At 57.7% G+C, this 18,981-nt stretch overlaps 1 protein-coding gene across 1 annotated transcript; it reads left to right on the forward strand.

The window, feature by feature from the left end:
• Positions 1-394: 394 nt before the first annotated feature.
• On the forward strand, positions 395-18,763 carry NOS3 (nitric oxide synthase 3). Its single transcript, XM_008507617.2, has 26 exons — positions 395-679; positions 2,320-2,422; positions 2,764-2,912; positions 3,111-3,273; positions 4,642-4,733; positions 4,819-4,960; positions 5,239-5,378; positions 5,484-5,658; positions 6,181-6,282; positions 6,909-7,103; positions 7,227-7,300; positions 7,490-7,634; positions 7,913-8,017; positions 10,754-10,821; positions 11,152-11,268; positions 11,374-11,548; positions 13,304-13,436; positions 13,559-13,637; positions 13,767-13,954; positions 14,523-14,695; positions 14,971-15,181; positions 15,269-15,356; positions 16,368-16,489; positions 17,305-17,453; positions 17,838-18,032; positions 18,142-18,763. Exons 1-26 carry the CDS (start codon positions 510-512, stop codon positions 18,301-18,303), a joined length of 3,615 nt encoding a protein of 1,204 aa, XP_008505839.1. The 5' UTR covers positions 395-509; the 3' UTR covers positions 18,304-18,763.
• The last annotated feature ends 218 nt before the right edge of the window (positions 18,764-18,981 follow it).

An 18,981-nucleotide genomic window follows, 5' to 3' on the forward strand; every position in this document is an offset into this window, starting at 1 on the left:
GGGGTCCATGCGCACTTAGACGTAGGGACAGTGGTGAAGGAGAGCCTAGAGGTCCCTGTGGTCACTAAGAGTCTGGGAATCCTCCTGCGCTACTGACATGGTGCTTGCCTTCCACCCCTCAGGACAAGGCCCACAAGGGCCAGGTGGAAGGCCTCCCCTCTGGTCTGACCACAGGAGGGGCTTTCTGACTCTCTGTTGTTCCACCCTGCCATTTTTCCGGCACCCCGGCTCCCGCACTGCAGCCCCAGGGCGCCGCCGGACACCTGGGTTCCCACTTATCAGCCCTAGTCCTTGGAGCGGAACCCAGGCGTCCGGCCCCCACCCTCCAGGCTGGTGGCATGGAGCCGAGTCTTTAGAGCCTCCCAGCCGGCCTTGTTCCTGTCCCATTGTGTGTGGGGCAGGGGCGGGGCGAGGGCCAGCACCAGAGAGCCCCCTCCCACTGCCCCCTCCCCTTCCTAAGGAAAAGGCCGGTGCTCTGCTCAGAGCGGCAGAGCTGCAGCGAAGCCGACATGGGCAACTTGAAGAGCGTGGGCCAGGAGCCTGGGCCACCCTGCGGCCTGGGGCTGGGGCTGGGCCTCGGGCTGTGTGGCAAGCAGGGCCCAGCCTCCCCCGCATCTGAGCCCAGCCGGGCACCTGTACCCGCACCCGCACCCGCACCCCTGCCTGCGCCAGACCACAGGTGAGGGCCCTGGGGGCTAGGAGCAGGTGGCAGGAGGGTCACGGCCTAAAGCCGGGGGCTCAGAAGGGCTGGAGCCTGCAGCCCAGCCAGGACGGCCAGGTCATCAATGCAAAAGGGCTGTCACTGTCGACAGAACAGGATAGTCAGGGAGGCTCAGACGAGAAACCAGGATTAGGGCCAGCAGGCAACAGGTGGAAGTCGGGGGTAAAGGTGCCAGCTTCCCAAGTTTGAATGGCCAGGGTTGGAATGCTGCTCTCCTGCCAAGAGCTGTTTGACTTTGAGCAAGTTTCTTAACCTCTCTGAGCCTCCATTTATATAAAATAGGGATATAGCAGTACTTACCCCATGGGGTTTTTTTTTTTAAAGATTGGCACCTGAGCTAACAACTGTTACCAATCTTCTGGGTTTTTTTCTGCTTTTTCTCCCCAAATCCCCCCAGTACATAGTTGTATATTTTAGTTGTGGGTCCTTCTAGTTGTGGCATGTGGGACGCTGCATCAGCGTGGCCTGATGAGTCTTGCCATGTTCGCGCCCAGGATCCAAACTGGCAAAACCCTGGGCCGCCAAAGCAGAGCACGTGGACTAACCACTCGGCCACAGGGCCGCACCCCCATGGGGTTGTGTTAAGTTTCTGGTTCATGGCAAGACTTCAACAAACAGCAATGATTACTTAACAGAAGAGGAAAGGAGCTGGGAGGGATAGGAACAGGAGAGTGACAAGATGGTGTCTCATGGAAGGGGGAGAGAGTTGGGCCAGGAGGCTCAGGTCCTAGGGTGGGAGGCTGAGAAGACAGAGCAGGTAGGCCCTTTTTCTCTGCTCCAGGCCCCTCCTCCTAGTGGCCGTCAACCCCAAAACTGACCCTGCAGTCCCAGCTCCCAGAAGGGCCTCCCTGGGCAGAGGTTCCCGGAGAGAGGAAGGACGCGCTGGAGGCCAGGTGGGGTGCCAGGATAGCAGGGCGGCTGAGGCTGCAGACAGCTCCTCAGGGAAGGGCTCTGCACTGGCGCACCCGAGACCCGAGGCCCTCCCTTCCTCCCGGCCGCTGGCCTGGCGGCTCTGGAAGGAAGTGATAAGGTCTCTGAGGCTTCCCTTCACACGATGGCCACTGTCAGGAGGGGTGTGAGTGGGGAGGGAAATCAGGGCTGGGGAATCTCTGCTGGGGCTTCCCTCAGCCGGGCACAGGCTCTGTCTCCTCAAGGTGCGGCTCATCACAACTTTGAGGGGTTGGACACCCCATGTCCAGAGGAGGCGAGGTGGGCCCTGCACGGGGATGAGGACCCAGCCTTGCCCAGGGGCTCAGGGGTTCAGCAGCACAGCCCTCAGCACCCCAGGATCTGGCTGAGCTTCCGCAGGCACGCGAGTCAGGCGGACCTGGGCAGAGAAGTGACCAGCTCTACCTTTTCCGCCGCCGCTGGCAAGATTCCTAACTTTTCTGAGCCTCAGGTCCCTCCTGTATGAACGGGGATTTAATTATTGCTTCCCTCCCGAGGTTGTCGTGAAGGCTGACGAGGGAAAATGTAAGAAAGCGTATGGCAGGCAAGCAGTAAATCATTGAGATTTTTAATACTGTCAGAGAGGTCTCAGGGGTACATCCAAAAGGAAACACACTCCTCCCCCCTGACCCTACCCCGGCTCTCAACAGCCCCCCGCTCGCCAGGCCCCCAGAGGGGCCCAAGTTCCCGCGTGTGAAGAACTGGGAGGTGGGGAGCATCACCTACGACACCCTGTGTGCCCAGTCCCAGCAGGTAAGGCCGTGCCTCCCAGCCCCTTGGAGTCAGCACAGCTGAGGCCCACGCCCTCCTGAACTGGCCCTTCATCTCCAAAAAGAGGGCAGACTGGGGAGAAGCAGAGGGACTAAGGGACGTGCAGGGGTCTTTGGTGACTCTCGGCCTCCAGCCCTTGCCCCAAGTCCTGCCCTAACCCAGCCCAACCTCTCCTCTATTTCCAGTCTCAGCCCGGGCCCTGAACCCACACCTCCCAGCCCCTCTCTCCCACTGCCCCCCCTCCTAGCCCCTGCACCCTGACGTGGTTCTGATCTTTGTGCTTCCTGCTCTCTCCACCTCCATCCCCTGCCCCCCTTACCCAGGATGGGCCCTGCACCCCAAGACGCTGCCTCGGCTCCCTGGTGTTTCCACGGAAACTGCAGAGCCGGCCGTCCCAGGGCCCTCCGCCTCCTGAGCAGCTGCTGAGTCAGGCTAGGGACTTCATCAACCAGTACTACAGCTCCATCAAGAGGTGAGACCCCTCTGAGCCCACAGCCCACCCTTGTCCTCTCCCCTGAGTCTTGCTGAGACCACTTCCCCAGGAGCCACTCCCACCCCCCATCTTGACACCATGGGCCTGAGCTCAGCACCACCAGCCTCCCCCAACACTCACACAAAGCCTGGGGTCTCCCCACCCCACACGACTCCTTCTGCTCCCTCCCCTCCCCAGGAGCGGCTCCCAGGCCCACGAGCAGCGTCTTCAGGAGGTGGAGGCCGAGGTGGCAGCCACGGGCACCTACCAGCTTCGGGAGAGTGAGCTGGTATTTGGGGCCAAGCAGGCCTGGCGCAACGCTCCCCGTTGTGTGGGCCGGATCCAGTGGGGGAAACTGCAGGTGTGGCTGGCCAGCAAGCAGCTGGGATAGGAACTGGGGAACACAAAAGTGGGGAGGAGAGGTGCAGGCAGCTCCTAAGCCTTCCCTGGGGGCTCCCAAGCATCAAGGAGATCCCTGCCTGTTCCCTTAGAGACTGGTACCCCTGGGGAGGCCTCAGCCCAGTAGCTAAGTCCTAGTTGGTAAGCCCACAGAAGTGCCTCAGCTGGGCAGAGGGAGAAACACTCGGGGACAGTGAGTTGGTGACGATAGCTGAGCAGTGATCCCTGGGGGGTATTGTCAGAGTAACGGAGCAGCCTTCTGGAAAAGGCCGCTGGCTGCGTCTTCCATGTGGGCCTCGCCTGCCCAGCCCAGACCCCTCACCTCAAACACACTGCTCCCTCCTGGTCGCCCAGTGCCTCGGCCCCACATCCTCCTCCACACGCCTGCCACATGACTCAGAGTGAGCCAGGGTCACTGGAACAGCCTGTGGCCCAGCACTAAGAGAAGCAAGCTGACCCACAGGGGAATTGAATCCGTGCCCTTGGCCTCCTTGGCTATAACTGTCCACCAAAGAATCTGGAATCTGGCCACATGTTCAGTAAATCCCAAAGGACTCTCCAATAAAATAAGACCAATCCTCTCTGACATGCAAACCCCTCTCAGTTGTTGGGAGTGTCAGGTCAACTCTGAACCCAGCAGAGCTTCCTTATTTGACTTCACTCACCATCCCTCCCTTGGCCCCAGGCCAGCCACTGCCACCCCCTGCCTGGTCTCTAACACGAGTCTTCTCCCCCCTCAGGCGGGAAAGAGACCTCCCAGCCTCCTGCTGGAGCCTCCACTCAGCCAGTCAAGATGGCTCCTCTTAGCATCGAATGTCAGGATGGGCAGAGTCCCTGGAGGACACCTAGTGTAGCCAGCCCCCCTCCCATCATCAGTGTGCTCAAGGAGAGTCTGATGACTGGCTAGGGCCACCTGCCCTTGCTTGAGCACCGTGGGTAATGCAGAACTCACCACCCACACCCCTAAGTTTTCTCCCCAGCAGCTGATGCCCTTCCCCAGTCATCACTTTGGCAGTCACCGGGTCCCTCCTCTGGACCAGGTACCAAGTTAGCTGCTGTAGGAGTCAGGGGAGGCCTCTAGCAAGGAGATGAGGAGCAGACCAGGCTGTGCCGAGTGTGTAGGGTACAGGGCAGGAAGGGGTCCGTGAGGATGCAAATGGTCAGGGAGGCTCCCAGGGGGAGAAGGAACCATGGCTCACAGCTAGTGGCACCTCCAGCCTTCGAAGGCCACAGACAAAGCCATTCCTCCCTTCCCTGCCTTCTTACCTTCTCCTGGGGCTGGTCTCAAGACTCCCATTCCCCTCCTGTCCCCCTGTCTTGGCTGGCTCAGGTCTTTGATGCGCGGGATTGCAGCTCTGCGCAGGAGATGTTCACCTGCATATGCAACCACATCAAGTACGCCACCAACCGGGGCAACCTTCGGTGAGTGCACCTGCACAGCGCCAGACTCACCCTCCTGCAGGTAGTGGTGAGTTGGGGCTCTGACCAGCTCTTGTCCCCATGTCAGCTCTGCCATCACAGTGTTCCCCCAGCGCGCCCCGGGCCGCGGAGACTTCAGAATCTGGAACAGCCAACTGGTGCGCTATGCAGGCTACAGACAGCAGGACGGCTCTGTGCGGGGGGACCCAGCCAACGTGGAGATCACCGAGGTGGGCATAGAGAGGTAGAGAAAGGAAAAGCCAGCCAATGAGGGCTCTGGGATGAGGCACGGGGGTCCAGTCAAAGAGCGGTCGGTGAGGGAGGAAGAGGACACCCTCACTGAGATGAAGGATGGGAGATACCAAAGAAGGAGGCCCGTAGGTGGGTGTGGAGATCCAGTCAATGAGGGATCCCTGAGATGAAGGATGGGAGGTGGCTAATGAAGGGGGTCCCTGAGGAGGGCATGAGTTTGGACCCTCAGACCTGCCTCGTGCCCTGCTCCGTGCAGCTCTGCGTCCAGCATGGCTGGACTCCAGGAAATGGCCGCTTTGATGTGCTGCCCCTGCTGCTCCAGGCCCCAGATGAACCCCCGGAACTCTTCACTCTGCCCCCCGAGCTGGTGCTTGAAGTGCCCCTGGAGCACCCCACGTGAGCACGAGAAGGACTGGGTCAGGTGGAGGAGGGGGCTGCCCAGGGGGTGGCCAGGCAGGCAAGGCTCCACAGGGGACCTGATCTCACGCCCCATGCCCCCAGGCTGGAGTGGTTCGCATCCCTGGGCCTGCGCTGGTACGCGCTCCCGGCAGTGTCCAACATGCTGCTGGAAATCGGGGGCCTGGAGTTCCCTGCGGCCCCTTTCAGCGGCTGGTACATGAGCACTGAGATCGGCACGCGGAACCTGTGTGACCCTCACCGCTACAACATCCTGGAGGTGAGGACCAGCAGAGGGGAGGGGCCACAGGGAGCTGCGTGCCCCACCCACTCCTGGGCTGAAGCCTTTGACTGGCAAAAAGATCCACAGAATGTCAGCAACTAGAGAATCTGAGTGATGTCAGGTGCTCCTAAACTAGAACTTCGGAGAGCTCTGAAACCTCCAAGGCTGGGGCAATGGGGCGTGAGTGCACACGTGTGTGTGAATATAGAGTTATTTTCCTGGGGATAGAATCTATAGCTCTATAGCTTTCATCACCTTCTCAAAACAGACCTTGACCCCAAAAGAATGTGAGTTAAGACATTTTAGAGATGAGAAACTAAGGCCCAGGGCTGAGAAGTGCCCAGTGTCCCTTTCTGCTCTGTGGCGCCTTTGCAGGCAAGAACCTGAATCAGCCCCAAAGAGGCAGTCAGGCTGCCACGTGCCACCCACCCACCCTCACTCCTTCCACTCACGAGTTTGAGACAGAGATCCACTCCCCACCGCCCTGTCCCCACCAATGCCATGCACCCCTGCTCCCAGGATGTGGCCGTCTGCATGGACTTGGATACCAGGACAACCTCGTCCCTGTGGAAAGACAAGGCAGCGGTGGAAATCAACTTGGCTGTGCTGCACAGTTACCAGGTGCGCAGGCCCAACCTGGCCAGGAGGGCAAGAGGCCGGGGCTGGAAGAGAGGGAGGCACTTGGAAAATGGGGCAGGACTTGGAGCCGGCTGGAAGGAATTCCATAGTCCAAGAGACATGCGGCATGCTAGGCCTGCAGTTCTGGGGACACAGCACATACTATTGCGGGTGCTGCAAGATGGGGGCCTGGTATGTGCCAGGAGCCCAGCTGATGATCGCATGCTTAGTAATTCTGGACCCCAGGGCATACTGGGTATTGCAGTTTGTGGGACCCACTGGATTCTGGAAACTCTAATTCCAGGATCGAGGGCATGCTGAGCATCATAGTTTGAGGAAACTAGTGCCTGCTGAGTATTCCTTGGGCTCTCAAGAGTTTAGGATGTTTTGCTGGGGGGGCAGGGCTTAAAGATGCCAGAGACTGGACCTGCTTAACAAGCTGAACTTCGAGCATGACCACGCATGCTGCAGTTAGAGGTCACAGCAGGGTTTGGGGGAACACAGTATATGTCAGAGTCGGGGTGACCAGGGCACAGGGGGCTTGGGGTGACAAGTAGTGGGCTCTGTAGCCTGAGCCTAAGCCCATCCTCTCGCTCCCTCCCTCTCTCACCCTCCCTCTCTCACCCCAGCTGGCCAAAGTGACCATTGTGGACCACCACGCCGCCACAGCCTCCTTCATGAAGCACCTGGAGAATGAGCAGAAGGCGAGGGGGGGCTGCCCTGCCGACTGGGCCTGGATTGTGCCCCCCATCTCGGGCAGCCTCACCCCTGTCTTCCATCAGGAGATGGTCAACTATGTCCTGTCCCCTGCCTTCCGCTACCAGGTGCCCACCCCACTGCCTCTTGCCCACTGGGGCTGGCTCTAACTAGGCGGCCCCCCAGTGTCCTCCGATCTTCTGTTTGCTTTACTCACTTCCCTCTCCACTCCCCCCACCGCTCCCCTGCAGCCAGACCCCTGGAAGGGGAGTGCAGTCAAGGGCACCGGCCTCGCCAGGAAGAAGACCTTTAAGGAAGTGGCCAAGTAGGTGCCCTAAGAGTGCTCCCTTCCCCCACACCTGGGAGAACAGCCCCAGCGGTGGTCTGGGCCAGTGGGAAGGCACACCCACGACCCAGTGCCCCAAGACCTTGCTGTGATGGGGTCCAGACGGTGCGCCTGGGGAGGCCCCGGCTCCGTGCACCTGGGACCCCCTCACCCCACCCTTGCCCACAGTGCTGTGAAGATCTCTGCCTCCCTCATGGGCACCGTGATGGCAAAGAGAGTGAAGGCTACAATCCTGTACGGCTCCGAGACCGGCCGGGCCCAGGGCTACGCACAGCAGCTGGGGAGGCTCTTCCGGAAGGCTTTCGACCCCCGGGTAGGGCTGAGCCCAGAGGAGCAGGGATCTTGAAAGTGGTTGGGGGGGGGGGCGAGCCCGGGGGGTGAGGTCGGCAGGGTAGAGGACGCTGCCCGCATCTTCAGACACGCCCTGGAGGATAGAGAGGGGGGTCACAGTCAGGGCCCACAGGGAACCTGGGAACCACAAGGAGTCAGGGACTGCGTCAGGCCTGACTTTGCCCTGCCAGGGAGGGCCAGACTGAGAAGGACCAGGTCAGCAGGGCTGAGTCCAGACAGTGGTCTCTTCCTCTCCCACAGGTCCTGTGCATGGATGAGTATGATGTGGTGTCCCTCGAGCACGAGACACTGGTGTTGGTGGTGACCAGCACATTCGGGAATGGGGATCCCCCAGAGAATGGAGAGGTGAGGCCTGCCAGGAAAGGGGCCACGGGGAATGAGGGGAGACTCAAAACGGAATAGCTGGGCAGGAACCCCCCACCCATAATGGAAAGTGGAGACTCCACGAGAATCCCCAAGGTGGGAGCATGGACCTTCCACTGGGACCCGTGAGCCTGCACAAGCCACGCTCCAGGCCCACCCCGGGGGCTGCCCTGGACGCACACACACCTGCTTAACTGTGTACCCAAGTCGTTTCCATTATCAGTGCCAGTTTTTAATACGTGGCAGGCACTTCTTGGCTGGCCAACGAGGTTGGACTGCTCTCGGGCATTGACAAATGAGAAAAACAGGAACATTCCACTTAATACGCAATTTCAGCTTTTTCTTTTCTTGACAAAAGAAAAGAGCACTCAGATGCCAACAGAGATTGGGCAACTTCACTTTCTGAACAAATCTTTAAAGGAAGAACTAGAGTGGCACCGTTCAATCCTTCGTTGTTAACCATTATCTTTCAAGCTTCTCTGGCACTTCTGCCTTCATTGCTGGGGCCCCTATCTGTTTCGGTTTCTAGGTGACAAATGCCTTCTTAGCACTCAGTACTCCTGAAGTACCCTAAAGTGGAATTCTGTAAGATTTCTCCCCTCCTTGCTGTCCACTTCAGCCCTCATTCTGATCTGCCTTTTAAAGAAAAATAAAATCACTTTTTCTTTAGTATAAAAGTAGTATTTACACCCATGTGACCTGCAACCCTATCAAGATAAGAACATTTCCATCACCTAGAAAGTCCCCTGTCAGTTCCCCAAGGCAATCCCCTTACCAGGCAATCTCCCTACTCAAAGCCACCAGCGTTCGGATTTCTGTCACCTAGGTTAGTTTCGCCTGCTCTAGGACGTCATAGGGAGGAGCATACAGCATTCTGGCTTCTTTTACTCAGCCTGCTTTAGAGGTCCACCTCGCTGTCGAGTGATTCAGTAGTTCGCTCCCTCCCACCACCAAGAGCACTGGTTGTGTGAATACACCAGGCTGTTTCTCCACGCTGCTGTTGACCGACACTTGGGCTGTTTCCAGTGTTTGGCTGTTATGAATAAAGCTGTTACGAACACTCTTGTACTAGGCTTTTGTGGGCTTATGTGCTCATTGCTCTTGGATAAATACCTAGGAGTGGAATTGCTGGTCAGCCGGTAGATGTATAACTTTTTTTCATGAAACTGCCAAACAGCCGAATAGATTGAACTGTGCCTTAGAGTTCTGTGCATTTCAATGTGTGTAAATTTTACCTCCAATTTTTACAAATGGAGCAAACTAGGAAAATGCTCCACAGAAAAGAGGATATGTTCGTTAAAGACAGAAACAAGAATATTTACAGCAGCGTTGTTCACAATGCTCCCACACTGGAAACAATTCAAGGGACTATCAACAGTAGACCGAACAAACACAGTGCACTCTAATCAAATGCGACGCAGCAATGAGGGTGAACAAATTACAGCCACACACAACAGTACACACGAGTCTCAGAACATCGTGTAGAGGGAAAGAAGCCAGACAACCAAGAATCAGACCATAGGGTTCCCTTTGCATCAAGTTCAGAAACAAGCAAAACTAATCCGTGGTGTTCTAATCAGGAAAGTGGTTGGTTACCCTGGGGTCATGAGGGGTGGTGGTGACTGGGAGGGGCACAAAGAGGACTTCCAGGATGCTGGTGATATTACTTGATGGGATGCTCATTACACAGGTAGGTTCAGTTTGTGAAAATCTATAAAGCTGTCCGTTTATGCTATGTGTGCTCTTCTGTATGTATGTTACACTTCTGCAAAATATCCAAAGAGTAAAATTAAGGTAGCGCGTGCTAATCACTTCGAGCCTGCAGACCCGAATGCATCTACAGCCGACAATGAGATGCTCTGGCCTTGCCACATTTTTGTTCTTTCCTGTGTGAAGGTTGTTCCATGTAGCTCTAAGCTGTTTCTGTGGCAGCATGTGAGGCAGCCCAGCCTTCTAGAAGATGTCAGTGCCACTAGTGATCAAGGCAATTCAGGGGGACTGAGAGCTGTTTTCCACCTGTTGAATCGGCTGAAACAGTAAGAACTGGTCACGTCCAGTGTTGATAGGTGTGAGGAAAGAGCACCCCTCTACTCTCATGCCGGAGGATGGCTTGACTACCCCATCAGGCTTTTAAATCCTCTCACTTGACAATTCCACTTCTAAGGACTATCTTACTGACGTATGCAAAAGAGGAAGCAAGCACATATGAGTGTGTGGTAGCATTGTTTGTGGATCCCCCAGATGTCCTCAGTCAGAGGGAAGGCCCTACATGATGGTACATACAAATGATAGGACGCTACATAGCTATGCAAAAGAACGAGGTCGACCTTGGTGTGCTGACCTGGAAGGACATCCATGACAGGTTATTGATAAAAAGTAGGTAAATATAGTACAGTCTCATTTTTACTTTTTAAAAATACTATAAGTACAGATATGTATGTAAATACAACGAAAAGACTAGAAAGTCAGACACCTGCCCATAGAGCATGCCTTGGGAGCTAAGTAAGACTGGAGGGAAGAGAAGGGTAGATTTTCTCTTCTATTACTTTATATGCTTCTGTAGTGTTTTCAAAAAGCCAACACCTCTTTTGAAATTTTCAAAATAAATTAAAATTAAAAGTTACAAATAATAATACTAAGGCAAAGCTTGGTGCAGTTTTAAACTTCTGTATAATTTAAAATAAAACTAACCATGATACCAACACTCCCCCCTGCCAGAGTTTCGCAGCAGCCCTGATGGAGATGTCGGGCCCTTACAACAGCTCCCCTCGGCCAGAACAGCACAAGTGAGTGGGCATCTGGAGAGCTCTCCCTCTGTGCCTCCAACAAGCAAGAGGACAGGTGGGAGGAGGCCTGGGTCCCCACCACAGCCTCAGGACACCCTCCTTCCTCATGATCTGCCCCCAGGGCACTAAGGGCCAGTCAGTCCTGAGGTCTCCTTCAGAGAGGGGAGGGGAGGCAGAGCAGGACCTGGAGGTCTGGAGACCCCCAAGGATGCGAAGCCAAGCCCAGGGGCAGAGCCTTTCCTGCCCCAGATGCAGAGGCCCTGAAGCTGTCCCCTGGCTGTGTCACAGGGCTGTGCCTGTGACACCCCTGTCTTTGTCCTCTCTTGCCAGGAGTTACAAAATCCGCTTCAACAGCGTCTCCTGTTCAGACCCACTGGTGTCCTCCTGGCGGCGGAAGAGAAAGGAATCCAGTAACACAGACAGTGCAGGGGCACTGGGGACCCTCAGGTCTGGAGACCCTCAGTGAGGGGAGGCGTGCCGGGAGGGCAAGTTGCCTGGGCACACATGGACTGGGACAGGGGTGGGCTCCAGTGACGGCTCCCTGCACCCCAGGTTCTGTGTGTTCGGGCTCGGCTCCCGGGCGTACCCGCACTTCTGCGCCTTTGCTCGTGCGGTGGACACGCGGCTGGAAGAGCTGGGTGGCGAGCGGCTCCTGCAGCTGGGCCAGGGAGACGAGCTGTGCGGCCAGGAGGAGGCCTTCCGTGGCTGGGCCCAAGCCGCCTTCCAGGTGAGCCCCTGGGCCTGTCCCGACATCTGACCCCTGCGACCTCTCACTGACTCACTCCAGTCTGGACACGTCCCCCCGAGACCTGTAATATTGAGGCTGGTGTCCTCACTGCTGCCCTGCTTCTGTGTGGCTCTCTGGTCCCTTCCTGTTCCTTCCAAAATCCACTGTCATTTTGCCACCACACAGCCAGCTCTCTGGCTGTCCTGAGTAATGGACCACATGACCCTAACAACGTGGGAGGTGCCTGGCTGTGGCAGACAGGAGCCTCAGTCAGGCAGAGGCTCAGCCCCCTCAGTGGGAGCACAAAGGGAGGAGGTGCAGGGCAGGGTGCTCTGCCCAGGGAGGGCAGAATGGAGGGAGAAGGAAGGATCAAGAACAGGTTAGACAGAGGCGAGGGCTGAAGCTGAGGCCAGCACAGAAACCACAGGAAGTCAGAGGCCAGACAGGCTTGGGGTGGTGCCTGGACTGGAGGGGAGTGCAAGGAGGGGTGGCTTCTGGGGCTGTGACTTTTGAAGCCTGGGCTTCCTCCGGAGGCAGCTCTGCCCTGTGTGGGGATTATGCCTGGAGCTGAACAGGGCTCCTTCTCCCAGGCCTGATGCTGTTCCAGGGCAACACCGGCCCTGCCAGGGTTCTGAGGTTGGAGCTCAGCAGGTCTGGACTGATGGAAAGGAGGAGGGCATCCTAGGCTGGGGAGGGCCACCTGGCCCAGGTGGAGGGGTTGCTCAGGAGAAGGGGGAATGGAAAACAAGACTAAAGAATCCAGGCCAAGGAAAGTGGCTGGAAGTTACGAGCAGATGAAAGAAGGGAGGACCCAACATGAAGTTTAGGGGTACCTCTCCAAAGGCTCTGGGTCAACTGGAGGAGCCACCAACTAGAAGCAGGAAGACTCAGAGCTAAGCAGGGTGGTAGCAGTGGAGGTAGGAAGGAAGGGAGGGGGCCAAGGAAGGAAGGAAGAGATATAAGCCTTTACACACACAAAAGAAAGATTAACAGGTCTGGTGATGTGGTGGGAGGGGAGGGAGCAGCCAATCATGGATGAGCCCTAGATTTCAAGCTGGGGACTGGCCAAGTAGTGTGCCAGACTTGAGCTAGCAGAAAAAAATAGGATGAGCCTCTCCCAAGGGATCCTGCCCCAGGGGCCTCCTCCAGCCCCCTGTGTGCAGTGCAGGGAAAGACAGACCAGCCAGAGACCCCTCCCACAGCCACCCATATTTGGTGTCCCACTCCAGGAGCACTTAAGGGCTTTACATAAAGTATCTCATTTAATCTTCAGCAGAACCTAATGAGGTGTAAAGATGGGGAAACTGAGGCATGTAAAAAGTAAGTACAGGAGTCAGAATTTGAACGCAGTTCTGAATGTATAGACTATTCACTGAGTGCTACTGTGTGCCAAGCACCGTGCTCCTGGGGACACAAGATTAACACTCACCAGATTACGTAACTAGTGGGTATAACACCAACAAATCACGTGCAAAGGGGGAGCTAGCGCAGCAGCCAAGCCCTGACATGGGCAGAAGAACAAGGTGCCATCAGTGTCTATCGCATTCTCCCTCCGGCCACTGCAGCTGCTGATCTCAGAGACAGGCACCTCCCGCTCCTGGGGCCCTCTGCTCCTGGAGCCCTCAGAATGGAAGGTGGCGACTGGGGACCCAACAAGCCCAGCTCAACCTCCTACACTGGCCCCCTCGAGCTCCTCACTGCTCGAGCCCTCCCTGGTGGCCAGAGGTCCTTGGCCCTCACCACCTTGCCCCTCAGGCCTCCTGTGAGACCTTCTGCGTGGGAGAGGATGCCAAGGCTGCTGCCCGGGACATATTCAGCCCCAAACGGAGCTGGAAGCGCCAGAGGTACCGGCTGAGCACCCAGGCTGAGGGCCTCCAGTTGCTACCAGGTGTGTCCCTGACCTCGCCCTGCCCCTGCTGGCCCTCTAGGCTCCCTAGGGTCCCAGGATGAACTCTCAGCGGGTGAGGGGAGGTCCCTGCCTCAGGCTCGGTCTCGTTTGCTCCCCCGCAGGCCTGATCCATGTGCACCGGCGAAAGATGTTCCAGGCTACAGTCCTTTCAGTGGAAAATCTGCAAAGCAGCAAGTCCACGTGAGGAGGACCACTCCCCCGACCTGTCCTGGCCCCTCCTTCCCAGACCCCCCCATCCTTCTCTCACATCCTGCTTTCCCCTGCTCCACCCTCCGCCCCCCTATAACTGCCCCCTCTCCCTACCCCCAGCCGGGCCACGATCCTGGTGCGCCTGGACACTGGAGGCCAGGAGGGGCTCCAGTACCAGCCAGGGGACCACATAGGCGTCTGCCCACCCAACCGGCCGGGACTCGTGGAGGCACTGCTCAGCCGTGTGGAGGACCCGCCGCCAGCAGGCGAGCCCGTGGCAGTGGAACAGCTGGAGAAGGGCAGCCCTGGTGAGGGGGTGTGATCTGGGGCACCACAGTGACAGCCTGCTCCATCTTCCTGGCCCCAGGATCCCCTTGGGTTCATGACCTGGCAGAGGGCTACCACCTCGGCTCACAGCCAGCACCACTGCGCCTGGAGTGGCTGTGCCACCTCCTGCCAGGCTGGCCTTGTTGCTGGATGGTCCACAGATGAGGCTTCTTTCTCAGAAACCACCCACATCCCACCCCCATAAAGGTGTTCCCTCCCTCTGGGCTCCTCCCAAAGGCTCCCCCTGCAGCCTCGCCGGCTCTGTAGTTGGCATGGGGTCTACCTTCTGCCACACCAGTGCCTGGGGTTAAAAATAAGTTGGGGTGGGGAGGGAGGCAGAGGAGCCCAGACCAACCCAAACCAGTGAGGCGCCTCCAAACACACACACAGGGGCTGCCGAGACAGCCCTGTCACCGCTGTTCAAGGGCTCTGATAAAACACCATGAGGCATGATGAGTCCCCATGTACCTCCCAAGAAGCAATCACCACACCAGACAATGCAATTCTGGCTGACCCCTTCCTCAGAGCTCCCCTGTGCACCACCCCCAGGTGGCCCTCCCCCAAGCTGGGTGCGGGACCCCCGGCTGCCCCCGTGCACGCTGCGCCAGGCTCTCACCTTCTTCCTGGACATCACTTCCCCGCCCAGCCCTCAACTCCTTCGACTGCTCAGCACCTTGGCAGAAGAACCCAGTGAACAGCAGGAGCTTGAGACCCTCAGCCAGGTTGGGGGGCAGCCCAGTGGGGAGCAGGGGCTAGTGGGGCAGAATGAGCTGAGAAGGGGAGCCCACCTGGCTAATGCGTACTGGGGCTTTAAGACCCAGCTCCAGTCACTAATTCATCTCTGAACGCTCGCTCGAGGTCTTAAAGAGCCAGGCACAGAGAAGTGTTGGCCTGAATTGAGGAGGCCGAAATCCCAAGGAGGCTCAGCTGGGAAGGGGTCAAGAAGGGAGGTCAGCAGGCAGGGTTGGGAGGTCCCATTGCACCCTGTCCCCACCAGGACCCCCGGCGCTACGAAGAATGGAAGTGGTTCCGCTGCCCCACGCTGCTGGAGGTGCTGGAGCAGTTTCCTTCGGTGGCACTGCCTGCTGCCCTGCTCCTCACCCAGCTGCCCCTGCTCCAGCCCCGGTACTACTCCGTCAGCTCAGCCCCCAGCACCCACCCAGGAGAGATCCACCTCACAGTTGCCGTGCTGGCATACAGGACCCAGGGTGAGGCTGCGGAGGGCCAGGGCCAGGGCCACACAGTGACCCCAGGATGGGCCCCTCACTGGCTCCCTCTCCTCCCCAATCCCCTAGATGGGCTAGGCCCCCTGCACTATGGAGTCTGCTCCACATGGCTGAGCCAACTCAAGGCCGGAGACCTTGTACCCTGCTTCATCAGGGGGTAAGTGAGCACTGTGGGGGATGGAGGCAGGAGGGGCGTCAAGAAGAGTGTCTGTCCAAGCAGAGGTGGACAAAGTGCCAAATGGATGACCGGGAACAGATGGAGGAATGGGTGGACAGTTACACAGAGTAAGGATGGAAGCTTTGATGAGCAGGAGGGGCCTACCTAACATACCAAGGATGGGGCGTCCAGTTAAACCACTTCGGAACTTTGGCTAAGCTTTGGGCCTTTCACTGATTTGGACTTAGGGTCCTGCCCTGAAACTGCAGCTTCTGGAGACAGGACTGAGATTAGACCCTCAGGCCCTATTGCTTTTAGAAGGGGTACTGTGTTCCTCACTATATCCTTGGGGTCAGTGTGATATTAGGCCTGGCACTTGGGAACTGTGCCCTGTTCAAGAACAGGTCCCCACTTAGTCTGGGGAGAACCAGTGAAGTTACCATAGTATCACCTAGGACTCAGAGAAAGCGGAGGGTCTCGTGCTCTGTTCAGAAGTCCTGCCCCACTCAGCAGCCAGGAGCCAAAAGTCTCGAGTGGGACTAAGAAGAGTTCCCAGAGTGGCACCAGCTAGGCCCAGTGCCCCAAATCCATGCAGGAGGCCAAATTACAGATAAACCGCACCAACCTACTGAATACAAACCAAATACCAACATTGAGGCCACGATTCAAAATAAACACACTCAGTGAACCCGTGATGAACCAAAAGGCTGTCCTTCCCTTCCCCGTATTTCAAAATCTCCTAAACTGAAAAGGTCAAAACATTCTTCAAATTGAACTATATTTCCTTTTGACCCAACCACCCAAAACCTCAGGTCCAGGGCATTTCTGCCTGCAAGCAGAGTTCTTTTAATAAACACATCGTGCTTACTATGAGCTAGACACTGTCATGAGCTCTTCACAAGTATTAACTCATCTCCAGTGAATTGGGTTCTCCCCTCTCCACCACGCTGAGGTTGGGACACACAGGGGCTGGGGAAGCCAAGGGAGCCTGACGGAGCGTCTCTCCGCCAGGGCTCCCTCCTTCCGGCTGCCTCCGGACCCCAGCTTGCCCTGCATCCTGGTGGGCCCCGGCACGGGCATCGCCCCCTTCCGGGGATTTTGGCAGGAGCGGCTGCATGACATTGAGAGCAAAGGTGAGGCTGGTGGCAAAGAGAACGACCAGAAGGCAGGAGGGAATCACACAATCTAGGGACAAAGGTGCAGGGCCTGGAAGGCAGGAACCAGGTAGGAAAAAGGGCAAGGAACCAGGGTCACGACAATGAAAAGAAGCTTATTAGACCAAGGGGAGGGGGAGGGCCTAGAGGCAAAGGCAGTGCCCTGTTGGTCTGGCTTCCTGGTGCCAGACACAAAGTAGGTGTTGGATTGGATTAGGGACGAAGGGACAAGAGGAACTGGAAGTCTGGAGAGGATGGGGCTGGAACTCAGAAGACAAGAAATGCCCCAGGTGAACTCTGGACTATGCTGGAGCTCAGCTAGGCATGTCCAAGTCCCAAGGAAGCTACAGGGTGTTCAGGCTGGGCCAGGCCAACTGGTAAATCGAAAGAAGGGGGCTGGGCTGAGAGGAAGGTAGAAAGTGTGGGAGCTGAAGGTGTGGGAGAATAGGGGGTTGGAGCAGGGAAGGGGCTGGATAGAGTCCCAGAACTGCAGTGTTAGACTGCAGAGGGCTTCACTTTCCGAGTCAGAAGCCCCACGTTCTGGAGCAGCAGGGTCATTCCACTGGAGGGAAGTCACCGTCTCCTGTAAGCTTCGGCTTCTTCTGTGTAAATCAGGGTCAGACAAGATTTCTGCGAAAGCATCCTGCACTCTCCTAGAGGCCAAAAAGCCAAAAGTGATTGATTCTGTCCGAAAGGCTGGGCTGTCAGCCAGGGCGAGGGTAGCCAGCGGGAGGGGTCGCTGGGGCTGCGGCCCCGGGAGAGAGGGCTCGCCCAAGCCACAGTACTGCTTGCAGGGCTGCAGCCCGCCCCCATGACCTTGGTGTTCGGCTGCCGATGCTCCCAGCTCGATCACCTCTACCGCGACGAGGTGCAGGATGCCCAGCAGCGCGGGGTATTTGGCCGCGTCCTCACCGCCTTCTCCAGGGAACCGGACAGCCCTAAGGTGCGGGACTCTAAGGGGGCGGGGGTAACCTGAAATTAGGGACAGGGGGAAGGACCGACGTGCGCTCCAGCGGTGAGCGCAGGCCCAGGCCCTCCCCTCTGCTCCCACCCAGCGGCGCTCAGGCACCCGCACCCACTGGGCCCCATCCGCGTGCCCAACGCGCCCTTTGGTCTCACCCACCCTCAACAAGCCCCGCCCCGCCCCTTGCTTGGCTCCGCCTCTCTAGACCCCATCCCCAGCGCACTTACGCTTCATCTGGCCGGCTAGGAATTTTTTCACACCTAAGGCTCGCCCTCCCCCTCGGGCCCGCCCTCTGCTGCCCCCCTCTCCCTCCCCTCCCGGCCCGCGCCCCCAGGGCATGTCCCTAACCCCACCTCCCTTCAGACCTACGTACAGGACATCCTGCGGACCGAGCTGGCTGCCGAGGTGCACCGCGTGCTGTGCCTCGATCGGGGCCACATGTTTGTCTGCGGTGATGTCACCATGGCAACCAGCGTCTTGCAGACGGTGCAACGCATCCTGGCGACAGAGGGCGACATGGAACTGGACGAGGCCGGCGACGTCATCGGCGTGCTGCGGGTGCGAAGGAGCCGGTCCCGGGGCGAGGCGGGGCCATGCCGGGGGCGGGGCCCACTGCGGTACCGATCCCCCTACTGCGGTTCTGACCCGCTGCGCTCTTTCTCCGCAGGATCAGCAACGCTATCACGAGGACATTTTCGGGCTCACGCTGCGCACCCAGGAGGTGACAAGCCGCATACGCACCCAGAGCCTTTCCTTGCACGAGCGGCATCTGCAGGGCACAGTGCCCTGGGCGTTCGACCCGCCCGGCCCAGACACCTCTGGTCGCTGAGAGTCCTCTTGCTTTCTACCCCAGTTCCCGGAGAGGGGCTGTCGGTCCATCCTGGCTCTGCTGCTCCCCTGTCGGCCTAACCAGGACCGGCCGCCTCCCCCACTCCCCTCCCGAGGTGCCTTCCCTTGTCTGTCCGGAGCCTGTGGACACTTCACCTTATTCCGGAATGAGCGAATGTCCCTTTCTCTCTCTAGACCCCTTCCCTTACCTGGGTCTGAGTAAATCTGGAAGGCCTCTCCCAGCAGTGGTATTCCAGGGCCCACTGTCACCCCTTTGGTGTTCTTTCGGTGAATTTTTAGATCCCCTTACCTCTCTCAGGAGTATGTTATCTTGACACCTAATTTCTAAATCATTCAAATATTTATTCGTGAAAACTCACCATAAGAGACTGGACCAGATGTTATGAGAACTACTAAGATGCCTAACCCAGCTCCCATTGATTAAAATTAGAGAACGACAAGCTTTGTCTTTTAACTTATGCAGATGCGGGTGTTAGGGGGTGGGGCAGGAGAGGCTGGTAATTCTTTGATGGGGCGCTGCAGTGTACACGTTCCACTGACCCAGCACTCTGGAAACGTGGCTTCCAGCCAATCACAGGCAGTTCTCCTGTGTTGCTTCCTAGCTCTTGATTGAGAAGCAGGTACAGCTCTCAGCTGCCAGGAGTGAGGATGGCAGAGA

The sequence above is a fragment of the Equus przewalskii genome, chromosome 4 (genome assembly GCF_037783145.1).
Source record: "Equus przewalskii isolate Varuska chromosome 4, EquPr2, whole genome shotgun sequence".
Lineage (NCBI taxonomy): Eukaryota > Metazoa > Chordata > Mammalia > Perissodactyla > Equidae > Equus > Equus przewalskii.

What these genes read in the sequence shown, in the direction of transcription:
- NOS3 (XM_008507617.2), top strand. Translation starts at nt 510, where the DNA reads ATGGGCAACTTGAAGAGCGTGGGCCAGGAGCCTGGGCCACCCTGCGGC. An exon ending in GGAAGGCTTTCGACCCCCGG is followed by an intron (nt 7,635 to 7,912) that starts GTAGGGCTGAGC and finishes CCTCTCCCACAG; the next exon opens with GTCCTGTGCATGGATGAGTA. An exon ending in GGGCCTCCAGTTGCTACCAG is followed by an intron (nt 13,437 to 13,558) that starts GTGTGTCCCTGA and finishes GCTCCCCCGCAG; the next exon opens with GCCTGATCCATGTGCACCGG.